At 55.7% G+C, this 11,244-nt stretch overlaps 1 protein-coding gene across 1 annotated transcript in view; it reads right to left on the bottom strand.

Annotated features, from left to right (window-relative positions):
- LOC103803984 (ethanolaminephosphotransferase 1-like) overlaps positions 1–8,897 on the bottom strand; it is a gene marked incomplete at its 5' end in the record, with an annotated part of 9,544 nt that extends 647 nt beyond the window's left edge. The window contains 9 exon segments of the mRNA XM_009076566.1: positions 1,462–1,571; positions 1,574–1,643; positions 2,411–2,591; positions 2,937–2,985; positions 4,360–4,468; positions 6,184–6,446; positions 7,240–7,314; positions 8,497–8,605; positions 8,829–8,897. Coding sequence (XP_009074814.1) covers positions 1,462–1,571; positions 1,574–1,643; positions 2,411–2,591; positions 2,937–2,985; positions 4,360–4,468; positions 6,184–6,446; positions 7,240–7,314; positions 8,497–8,605; positions 8,829–8,897 — 1,035 coding nt within the window.
- Between the last annotated feature and the right edge of the window lie 2,347 nt (positions 8,898–11,244).

The raw sequence follows: 11,244 nt of genomic DNA, 5'->3' as shown, positions 1-11,244 counted from the left end.
CAGGAGTCACAGGAATGCTGCCCTGAGCTCAGGCCTGCAGGATTTTACCCTGAGACTTTACCCTGCTACATCTCTGCTCCTCCCAGCAATGTTTTCATTACTTTGCTTAAACTCATTTGATCATCTCAGATCATCATCAGATGATCAGTATGAAAAATCCCTCCCTGAACCGTTCAAACTGGGGGCCGTGTCCTTTACTGCAGGAGGCTGAGCTGGGCACAGAGTCAAGGCAGAGGGTTTATTCCTAACCATTCCTACCAAGTTGAGAGCATCTTGGGATTATGTCCCAGACACAAAGCCTTAAAAGGCTCCTCAGCTCAAAGTGTCTTATCCTGGAAGAGGAGACTGCACAGATGGGCCTTTGGAAAGCCAGAGGGAGGGAAGGAGGGGAACACAGCCCCAGGAGAGCAGAGCATTGGGAAGCTCCCAGGACAGGATGACCAGGCCTGGGCAGGAGGATTACACCACCCGCTCAGTCCCATCTCCAGCAACGATTCCAGGACCACATTTATTTAAGCTTCTTAGTAATTCAAATCCTTCTTGCATAGAAGCCTCATTACACTAATTGGAAAGGCAAGACAACCTGGCTATTACTTCTCGGCTGTAATTACAGTTGGAACTCGACTCAGGAGGCTCCATGTTACAGCTGGGGTTCCCAGGAGAAGGAGCTTCCCAAAGGTCCCTCCTCCTCCTTCCTCAGCAGATTCCTGGGGCATTCCTAATGGGACTGAGACTCCTCTAAGTTAGTTTTCTCTCCTAAATCAAAACTCATGGAGCCAAGAAGAGTCAGAGGAGCAAACCAGTCCCTGGATCTCTACACAGCCCTCACAGCAGGGCAGAAGGCCTTGAAGCTGCAGTGTTCCCACTTTCCCTGGCAGGGACATCCCTGCTCCATCCTGGCTCCCCCAGCAGCTTAGAGACCTCACAGAGAGACCTTAGAGCTCCTTCCAGTGCCTCAGGGGGCTCCAGGAGAGCTGCAAAGGGACTTGGGACAAGGGATGGAGGGACAGGACACAGGGAATGGCTTCCCACTGCCACAGGGCAGGGACAGATGGATACCGGGCAGGAATTGCTCCCTGTGAGGTGCTGAGGCACTGGCACAGGGTGCCCAGAGCAGCTGTGGCTGCTCCATCCCTGGGAGTGGGGGGGGGCGCGGAGCACCCTGGGCTGGTGGGAGGTGTCCCTGCCCATAGCAGGGGTGGCACTGGATGGACTTTAAGGTCTTTCCAAGTCAAACCAGCCTAGTTTCATGTCACATCCCCAGGGGCATGACAGCCCCTGTCACCTCGAGTGCAGCTTATTGCAAACCCACACAACCTGCCCAAGCTGCTCACAGGGGCCTCAGCTCAAGTTCCACACAGCCACAGTCAGCACGACAGAGCCATTCCCACCGCGGCTCCCGTAACGCACAGAGCACTCCCTGCCCCAGGCAGCACCAGAGCCGGTGCCAGGGTCACCTACCACGACCACTCCGTAGTGGATGTGTGCCAGGGTGAGGAAAGCAGTCAGCAGGTAGAGGAGCAGTGTCTCGCTGTGGGGTGTGAGCCCAGACAGCACCAGCAGCAGCACCGCGCGGTGGGCGGCGGCATCCAGGTGAGGGGCTGGCAGCGCGTGCTGCTCATCTGGCAGACGATCAGCTGGCACTGGGGGACAGAGCCATCAGAGCCTGAGCCCAGCACAGCTCCAGGGGACAGAGCCATCAGAGCCTGAGCCCAGCACAGCTCCAGGGGACAGAGCTGTCAGAGCCTGAGCCCATGAGGCACCTCCAGCCCTGGGGCAGCCCTGGGCCCTCACAAGAAGGACATGGAGGGGCTGGAGGTGTCCAGGGAAGGGAACGGAGCTGGGAAGGGGCCGGAGCAGCAGGAGAGGCTGAGGGAGCTGTGGGGGCTCAGCCTGGAGAAAAGGAGGCTCCGGGGAACCTTCTGCTCTCTGCAGCTCCTGCCAGGAGGTGCAGCCAGGTGGGCTCAGGCTCTGCTCCCAGGGAACAAGGGACAGGACAGGGGAAACACCTCAGGCTGTGCGAGGGGAGGGTCAGGTTGGACATCAGGAGGAATTCCAGCACAGCAGCCCATGGCAGAGGGAGAGTCCCCATCCCTGGAGGGATTGAACAAAAATGTGGATGCGGCACTGGGGACATGGTGAGTGGTGGCCTTGGCAGTGCTGGGGAACAGTCAGGCTCCATGGCCACAGAAGTCATTCCCAACCTTAACAATTCTGTAATTCCACGAATATGCAGCTAAATCAGATTTTGACCCAAAGTTTAGTGCCTCCCATTTTACCTTTACCCCCCAAAAAGGATGCAGGAGCTCACTCCCTAGCAGCAGTTTGCTGTCACAGCACAGAGGGTGCATGAGAACACTCAGCTTAACTAATTCTCTAGTTTCTGAGGCAAAAAGCAAAAGTAGCTTACAGAAATGTTAGCGAAGGCTGTTCCAACCATGAAATAGAAGAGCCTGGGCTGAACCTCCAGGATGTCAGTCGGGGACATGAAGATCCACGTGGTGCAGAGCAGGAACAGCAACACTGGGGACAGCAGGGGCAGCATGATTTCGTACACAGAGTGGTGCTTCAGGGTGTTACTCTTATAGGCCCTGAAACACATGGAATCACTGAGAGATCTCTGGTCCCTGCCTGCAGTACAGTGCCTGAAAGGGCTCCAGGAGAGCTGCAGAGGGACATGGGACAAGGGATGGAGGGACAGGACACAGGGAATGGCTTCCCACTGCCACAGGGCAGGGACAGATGGGATACTGGGCAGGAATCCTCCCTGTGAGGTGCTGAGGCTCTGGCACAGGGTGCCCAGAGCAGCTGTGGCTGCTCCATCCCTGGGAGTGTTCCAGGCCAGGTTGGATGAGCAGCCCAAGGCAGGGGGTGAAACAGGATAATCCATATGGTCACCTTCCCACCCAAACCATCCTGGGATTCTAGAAACTCACTTGTAGAAGTTGTAGAGGCTCATGGGCAGCGTCACAGTGAGGGCACAAGCTGGAAGAGAAGAGAGCCACGTTACTCCCCATGGCAGAGGGAGACCCTCACGTGCTCCCCCAAACAGGCACCTGGCTGTGCTCTGGCTTACATTCCTGGAAACCAAAATAGCTGTAAGAGTGCACCAGGAATAGCTCAGCACCTGTAGAAGTAGGTGCTCAGCACTCTGTAGTCAGAAGTGAAGGTCTGCTGTAAATGACAGCCATTTGAAGAGCTGCACCCACGAGCCTGGTGCTGTGCTTTAGACAGTGGCAAAGGCTAATTACAGTTTTGATGAGACACGAGGTCAGTGCAAGTTCCATGAGTGACACAGCTGAGCAATCTGCTGCCAGTCCTGCTGGAGCAAGCACTTCCAGTGCCCAAGGTGCCAAAACGTTGTCATTTAACTTCATAAATGACACAAACCACCTAAGGCACTAGAAAATCTACACCTCAGTCAGAACCATCAGCCACTATCCACAACAGTCCAGCACAACCCCCTCCCTGTTTATCCAGCAGAAGGTGTTGTAACAGAGTTGGGAATACTGCTGCTGCAATAACCCAACTCCTATGCCAGATCCATCCTGTGTGGGCATCAGGCTCTGTTTTCATACAGGAAAAGCACATTTATTTTCACATGCAGTTATGTGTCTGCCAGAGGGAAGCTCAGAACATCCACCTGATGAAAAGTGCCAACGTTAGATCTACCACACCAACTAACTTGAAACTAGGGAACTACAATGAACCCCTGAAGGAACACAGAGAACAAACCGAGCTGGAAATGGCAAAAGACAGTAAGCAATGTCAGCTCGGCTCCCCCCTCTGCAGTGGCTCGTTTTGACCGAGCACTGGAGGGCCAGCCTGAGGCTTTATTTCAATTTTGCCCCTGCTTCATGTTCCAGGGGTGGGTGGAGAGCAGGATCCCCAAACAGCAGAGTGCTGGCACCCACCCCGTGGCTGGAACCTCCCTCCCACGCAGTGTTTGGGCTCTGGGGTCAGAGGGAGCAGCAAAACAAGCACATTCTGACCCCCCCAAACACAGCCCGAGGCCTGCAGGGGCTCCACTGGGTGCCAGCTCCCAGCACCCACCTGCACACTGGGCTTTACTCCCTAGAGACTCAGGTTTCACCCCTGAAAACCCCAGACTGAGCTTCCCTGACTTGAAGTCAGCCCAGGCAGACTGGAGTTAAGTCCTCCAAAATAACTCTGCAGGAGACAACAAGGTTTTGAAACCCTGGGCCGGGGCAGGCTGTGAGAACACCCTCAGTTAGTCACTTCAATAATAGCCTGCAGCAGCTCCCACGGCAGCAAACAGAACAGTGTTAGCATGTAATTAGCACAGGGTTTCGTTAGAGGTGGAGTTTAAAAGACAGGCTTCAACATGGAGCTTCTTACCAATAATCATTGCAGTGAATAGGTCTCTATATAAGAAATTAAACAGGAAAGGTGCATACCAGGCCTCCACTCCCACAAAGGCTGTCACTATGTAGACAATTGAAATGGTCTGGAAGAGAGCACAAGACGAGCAGGGGTGAGCAGGCTGCGGGCGGGGCTGGCAGCACTGGGCCCACCCGCCAGCAGGAGGGGGAGAACAAACCCATAAATATCCCATTTCTGAGACCAGGTCCGAGCAGTGATTGCCTCGGGCAGTGCCTGTCCCTGTGCTGAACCTGCTGAGGCACCTCCAGCCCTGGGGCAGCTCTGGGACCTCACAAGGACATGGAGGGGCTGGAGGATGGAAAGAAGCACATGGAGGGGCTGGAGGTGTCCAGGGAAGGGAACAGAGCTGGGAAGGGGCTGGAGCAGCAGGAGAGGCTGAGGGAGCTGTGGGGGCTCAGCCTGGAGAAAAGGAGGCTCAGGGGAACCTTCTGCTCTCTGCAGCTCCTGCCAGGAGGTGCAGCCAGGTGGGCTCAGGCTCTGCTCCCAGGGAACAAGGGACAGGACAGGGGAAACACCTCAGGCTGTGCCAGGGGAGGTTCAGGTTGGATATTGGGAACAATTTCTTCTTGGAAAGGGCTGTCCAGCCCTGGCACAGCTGCCCAGGGCAGGGGGACTCACCGTCCCTGGAGGGATTGAACAGCCACGTGGACGTGGCACTGGGGACATGGTCAGTGGTGGCCTCGGCAGTGCTGGGGGAAGTTGGACTTGACCTCAGAGGGCTTTTCAACCAAATAGTTCCATGGGAAGGACAAGACCAGGAGCTGCTGCTCACTGCAGGAGCCAAGATGCCCTTGCACAGGCTGATCTCGTGAGATGCCTGAGGCAGAGACAGGTTTCACACTACAAGTTGCAGTGACCCGGAGGGTCAATTTGGGGACTTTTACCTACCTGCTACTGGATTACAAGGGAAAAGCTCACAGGGATATTTCAGCTTGAAGCTGGACAGAACACGCTGCAGGGGAGCTCAGCCCTCGCCCTGCCGTTCTGCCACGGGCAGTGAGCTGAAAGCACTGGGGTTAAGCAACACTGCTGGGGACAGGGATCAGAGTATGGTCAGGAGATGAGTTATGGTCTCCTCTTACAAGGAGATGTGATGATTGCAATGACTGCAGCTGCACTGATTGAACTCTCCTTCCAACCTGCTGTGTTTCCAGCCCAGCATCCCATGAGCCACACGATAAAAAAAATGCTTACAAGGTACTCAGACACATGGAAGGAGCTTTTTCACAAAGGAGATGTAAAACCCTGGCACAGGCTGCCCAGAGCAGCGGGGTCTGCCCCATCACTGGGAGTGCTCCAGGCCAGGATGGACAGGGCTTGGAGCCTGGAAGGCACTGCCAGCAGTACAGGGGAGCTGCCTCATCCAGAGCTCCCAGCTCTCTTCAGGAACAGCTTCCTGCAGAGAATTCCTTGATGAGGGATGGACACACCCACAATCCCAAGGGTCCATCACCACCAGTCTCAACAGGGCATAGAGGGGCTCCTCCCCAGGAACCTTTGCTCCAGGAACAGCAATTAACTGGCCAATTAACTCTGCTGGGTTTTAGCACAAATCCTGCTAGTGCCAAAAGGTATCCCCAAACTTCCAGGCTACCCACAGTGATACTGTGCAGCAAACTACCTAGTGCAACAGTTCAAGTGGAGAGCCCATTTACATGGACTACGATTCCACGATTTAGGAAGCTCTGGGCATGCAGCAGAGCTACCTGCCTCCCTCACACACCTCACTGGCACCACTGCACCCCAGCAGACTCCTCAAGGGCTGCAGCATGTACTTACCACCTGGCTGATGTCATATCCCCAGGGCAGGAAGAGAATCCCAGTGTTATACTTCTCCCAGTGGGAGAGGATGAAGGAAAACAAAACCACCCACAAGAGGAGGTAGAGAACGAAGACACTGACGCCCGTGGAGCCACGGCCAAAGGTGGAGTAGACTGTGACGACGAAGTACACACAGGCCCAGCTGTCCAGGCCGTGGTCAAAGAGCTCTCCCAGGGGTGTGCTGGAGTTGGTCCTGCGAGCCTGCTTCCCATCCACGCCATCTGGGAGGAGAAGGACAAATGGGGAGCTTTGCTGGACACACCACACAAAGCAATGGGCCAGTCTGCAGCCAGGGACAGCAGCTGCCACCACCTCCATCCTCTAACAGGGAGTGGGTGTCCCATCTCCTGCTCCAGGGGAGACTAGAAAATCCAACAGTCTGACAAGACTATATTTATTTCCTTACAATTCCTTTATATTCCTTAGAACCCCTCTAAGTGCCTCAAGGGACTCCAAGAGAGGTGCAGAGGGACCTGGGACAAGGCCTGGAGGGACAGGACACAGGGAATGACTTCCCACTGCCACGGGATACTGGGAAGGAACTATTCCCTGTGAGGTGCTGAGGCACTGGCACAGGGTGCCCAGAGGAGCTATGCCCAGCTCCATCCCTGGGAGTGTTCCAGGCCAGGCTGGATGGGGCTTGGAGGAGCCTGGGCTGGTGGGAGGTGTCCCTGCCCAGGGCAGGGGGTGGTGCAACTAGAGGATCTTGGAGGTCCCTTCCCACCCAAACCAGTCTAGGATTCTCTGATTATTTAAAGCAGAGCAAAGAAAGAATTTCACAGTTTGTCTCCAAGTCACCTCCAGCATCCTCCTTTCCCATCAGCTGCTCTGGGACAACTTCCTCCTCTCCACTCTGCAAAGCAGCTCCCACAAACTGCTCTGGCAGACCCAGCAGCAGCTGGATCAGTGCCTGGCAGGAGCACAGGGTCAAACATTTCCTGGTGAGCTCAGAGATCAGCCAGCAGGCAGGCACAGCATGAGAAGATGGCCACAAACCACCAACTAAACTCTTACCTAACGTGTAGGCAATGAAGTTGAGGAGCCCTGCAATGATCCACACTCCATCTGGAACATGCTGGTGATCAGGAGCTGTAAGGGGCAGAAAGTCCTGAGTCAGGACAGCTCAGTGTGTGCTTCCAGTGGGTTAGTTCTGGCTCAAGAGGCAAAGCACCTGCACAGCTCACTCAGCGGAACTGGGATGTGAACTTTTCAGGGTGTGAGGGCAGAGCTGTTCCACAGCACTCCCGGAACCAGGTCACTTTGCCTTCTGGGATATACCTCTCTGCCCCAGCTCCCCAGAATCATCGTATCTAAGAACTGGGGCCAGCAACTGCAGCCCCAGCGCATGCCAGGGAAGTGTGTGCAGATGACTCTCCTCAATCACTTGCTCACAGAGCATCGAGCAGAGCCCCCGAGGTGTGGCAATTCCCTTGGCCATTCCCTGCCTCCGCAGAACACGCCAGGACTCCCCGCCCAGTCTCCAGTCCCATCCTGCCAATGGAAATGAAGTTCCTCCTTAGCAGCACCTCCAGCTCCTCCAGCACCCCTCTGGCAGAGAGCCAGAGTAGCTGTCTGCAATCAGGGAGCCCAAAGGGGCATCGGAACGTCGGAAAAGAGCAGGAAGAGGCACAGCTCCCTGGCAGCAGGAGGGCACAGGGTGGAACAGTGACTCAGGAATGTGCTCCTGTCTCCTCCCAGCAGCAGGATGGTGCCTTTCCAGCAGCAAAAGAAGTTACACTGTACTAATCCTTTCCCTGGCACACCTCCATGAGGAAAGGGACATGGCTGAACCTTTGGAGTCGGGGCCAGATGAACATGGGTACAGGCAGAAACTTTCAAGCTGTGTATGGTGAAGCTGAGAAAGGATTTGGCCTGTCAGCCTGATGTGGTGGTGGAGTGTTTTGGCAAGAAGGACCAGCTGGGATGTGAAGAACAAGGCTCTACCTGCTGATTTCAGGCAAGCAGTGTTTCCCATGTTGCCCTGGCAGATTTTAAAACAAGGGCACTGGGTTGTTGTCTGCTCTGCAGGAAGATCCTACATGGTCCTATGTGTAATTCTGCAGTCCAGTTCCTACCCAAGATTCTGACTGTTTCCTCCAGCAGCCAGAGGGAAGGTGTCATACCCTTGCCATGAAGCTCAGTGAGCTCAACCCTCTCCTCTGTCCCAGTCACCTGCCTGTGGGAAGGCTCAGACCCTGAGGCCTCACCCCCAAGAACTCCCAGCAGAGGAGGTGACAGCTCTCACGTCCCACCGGGAACAAGCAGCCTTACCAGAAGCATAAAAGTCAGGGTCGAAGTATGCCATGAGGAAGAAGTTGAAGACAAGCAGCAGGAAGCCAGAAAACGTTATCAAATTTGGGGCCAGCCAGGTGGGGAAGATCTATGGGAAAGCGGCAAGAGATGAACTCGTTAAAACATGGAGCGAGGACCAGGAGCTGCTCCGGCCGTGGCTGTGACTGCCTGGGGTTAGGCAGCACTGTCAGGGGCATCCAGCTCTCCCAGGGCAGCAGGAAGCTTCGCTGGGAGCGGGCAGTGGTTAGTTGTGCCACAAAAAACCCCACAAAGCAGCTGGTGGTGGGAGGGAGGGGCAGGAGAGGCCTCACCTTCACGATGGCGTTCCAGAAGGGATGCATGACGTACAGGGATAGGGGATTGCTGTCCACGGCGCTGTACTGGGAATGACAGGGAAACAAAACCAACAGTTAGGGCTGCAGCAACGCTCGCAGAGACACGGAATACTGAGCTTCCCACGAGGGCATCAGCCCCGAGCCTTGGCATGGCAACAGCACTCGGGTCAAGGGTGGAGTCGCCCCAAAACCAGCGCTAACAACCCAACAACACACAGACAGCCACACCACCGTCCACGTACCATGTCCCCAGGCACCCACAGCAGGGCACTGACCCACCGAGGACAGCTTGGAGTGTTCCAGCTGAGAACCCTGCAGAGTCCAGGGACCCTCTCAGCTCAGTGTCCAAAGGCTGCAGGAGGACAGTGATGGTGCTCCCAAAAATAGCTCTCTAGATACTAACAGGGAGCTTCAAGGGACACATCTCTGTGCTGACAGCTCTGAGTGACCCAGAGACAACAGTGACTGACCCCAGAGGTCCTCCACCAGAGCTGGTGTGCTTCAGCCAAGGGCTAAGCCCCCTGAGACAGCAGCTACCACTGTCTCACCCACTTCCCGTCACCTGGAAGAGACTTTCTCCTCCCAGGAAGAGAGCAGATACTCGTGAGCAAGGCCTTCAGCCTGTCCCACAGATACTGCAAGGCACCACCATGCACCCACACGTGTCTCCAAATCACCTGGCACTAGGGAGAAGCACAGAGGCAGCAGCTTCCCACTGCAGCCACACAGGTGATGTGGCACCAGGGGCTCCCAGCTGAGCTCCCTGTTGGGAGGTAGGACTCATGACACTTCTCCTCAGGCAGGGCAGAGCAGTTGGAAGCAGCTGCCTGGTGAAGGACCAGCATTTGCTTCTTGCCCGTGTCCAGCCTGGAGAGCTGGAGTTCACATTTCCCAAGGGGGAGGATTGCTGGGGGAACATCCACAAACCCCATTTTCCCCTGGAAGCAGTCTGTCCATTTCAGAAGCTGGGAGGAAAGTGGTAGAAAAGGGTAAAGCAACATGCCCTAAGACAGGCACCAGGACCAGGAAGGGGCAGCAGATCTCGTGGGACTCCAAGCTTACAGCACTTGCTCCCAGCTGGGTGAATCCCATCCTTGGTTAGGATTTCTGCACCCTCCCAGCCCTTCCCTGCCCTCCTTGTGATGGATCAGTCTGTCTCCTTGGGATTTAGCCCCAGAGCTTATGTCCCCAGGCCAGCACACCCACCAGACCCACAGAGCGAGCAGCAACAACGCCCCAAACTCGACGCCGCACGCACAGGGGTGAGGGATAAGCCACAAGGAATTTCCATCCCAGCTTAATGCAATTTTGGGGGGCAGAATTCCAAACGCTTTACGAGATAATAGGATTTAAACCACCAGTTAGGGGAGGAGGAGAGGCTGATTTAATCCCATTATCCCCAAAACAGCCTGGAACAAGAAAACAGAGGCAGTGCTTGGAGCGAGGCAGGGCAAGGGCTCGGGGCTCCTGTGCTCCTGTCAGAAAGGTACCTCAGGGAAATTTCCCCAGGCCCTTGCCCCAGGAAGCTTTCCTCCCTCCCCACAAAGGCTGAGGACAATAGTGAACAAGCTTTTCCCCACGGACACACATGTTCCCACCTGGACAGGCCTGCTCCTTGAGGGAGAGGGCAGCTGCCCTGTGGAGGTTTGCTGATACCACACAATCATGGAATATCCTGAGCTGGAAGTGACCCATAAGAACCATCAGCTGCAGCTCCTGCACAGACATACCACCAACCCCATCCTGTGCCTGAGAGCATTGGCCAAACACTCCTTGAGCTCTGTCAGGCTTGGGGCGGTGCCTTGGAATATCCTGAGCTGGAAGTGACCCATAAGAACCATCAGCTGCAGCTCCTGCACAGACATACCACCAACCCCATCCTGTGCCTGAGAGCATTGGCCAAACACTCCTTGAGCTCTGTCAGGCTTGGGGCGGTGCCTACTGCGCTGGGAGCTGTTCAGTGCCCAAACACCTCTGGGGGAAGAACCTTTGCCCAATTCCTGGCAGATCCAGCCTAACCCTCCCCTGACACAGCTCCAGCTGTTCCCTCAGGCCCTGTCACTGGTCACAGAGAGCAGAGGTTGGTGCTGCCCCTCCACTGCCCCTTGGGAGGAAGCTGTTGACATCTATGGGGTCTCCCCTCAGTCTCTTCTCCAGGCTGAACAAGCCAAGTGGCCTCATCCACTCCTCACGTGGCTTCCCCTCCCGACCCTTCCCCATCTTTCTGGCCCTTTGGATGCTCTCTAATAGCTTTAGATCCCCCCAGCTCCTGCCAGTCTCCCAGCAGGACACTGCTCTGCTTGCTGAGGGAGGCAGGGAGGTGCTGTGCCAGCTCAGAGGGCACCCACAGAGCAAAGGCACGGAGCTGGGGGTGGCTCTGGGGACAGTGCCT

The sequence above is a fragment of the Acanthisitta chloris genome, unplaced genomic scaffold (genome assembly GCF_000695815.1).
Source record: "Acanthisitta chloris isolate BGI_N310 unplaced genomic scaffold, ASM69581v1 scaffold9706, whole genome shotgun sequence".
Classification (NCBI taxonomy): Eukaryota; Metazoa; Chordata; class Aves; order Passeriformes; family Acanthisittidae; genus Acanthisitta; species Acanthisitta chloris.
The sequence above is the reverse complement of the archived record's forward strand: the minus strand, read 5'-3'. Positions and strand labels throughout refer to the sequence as shown.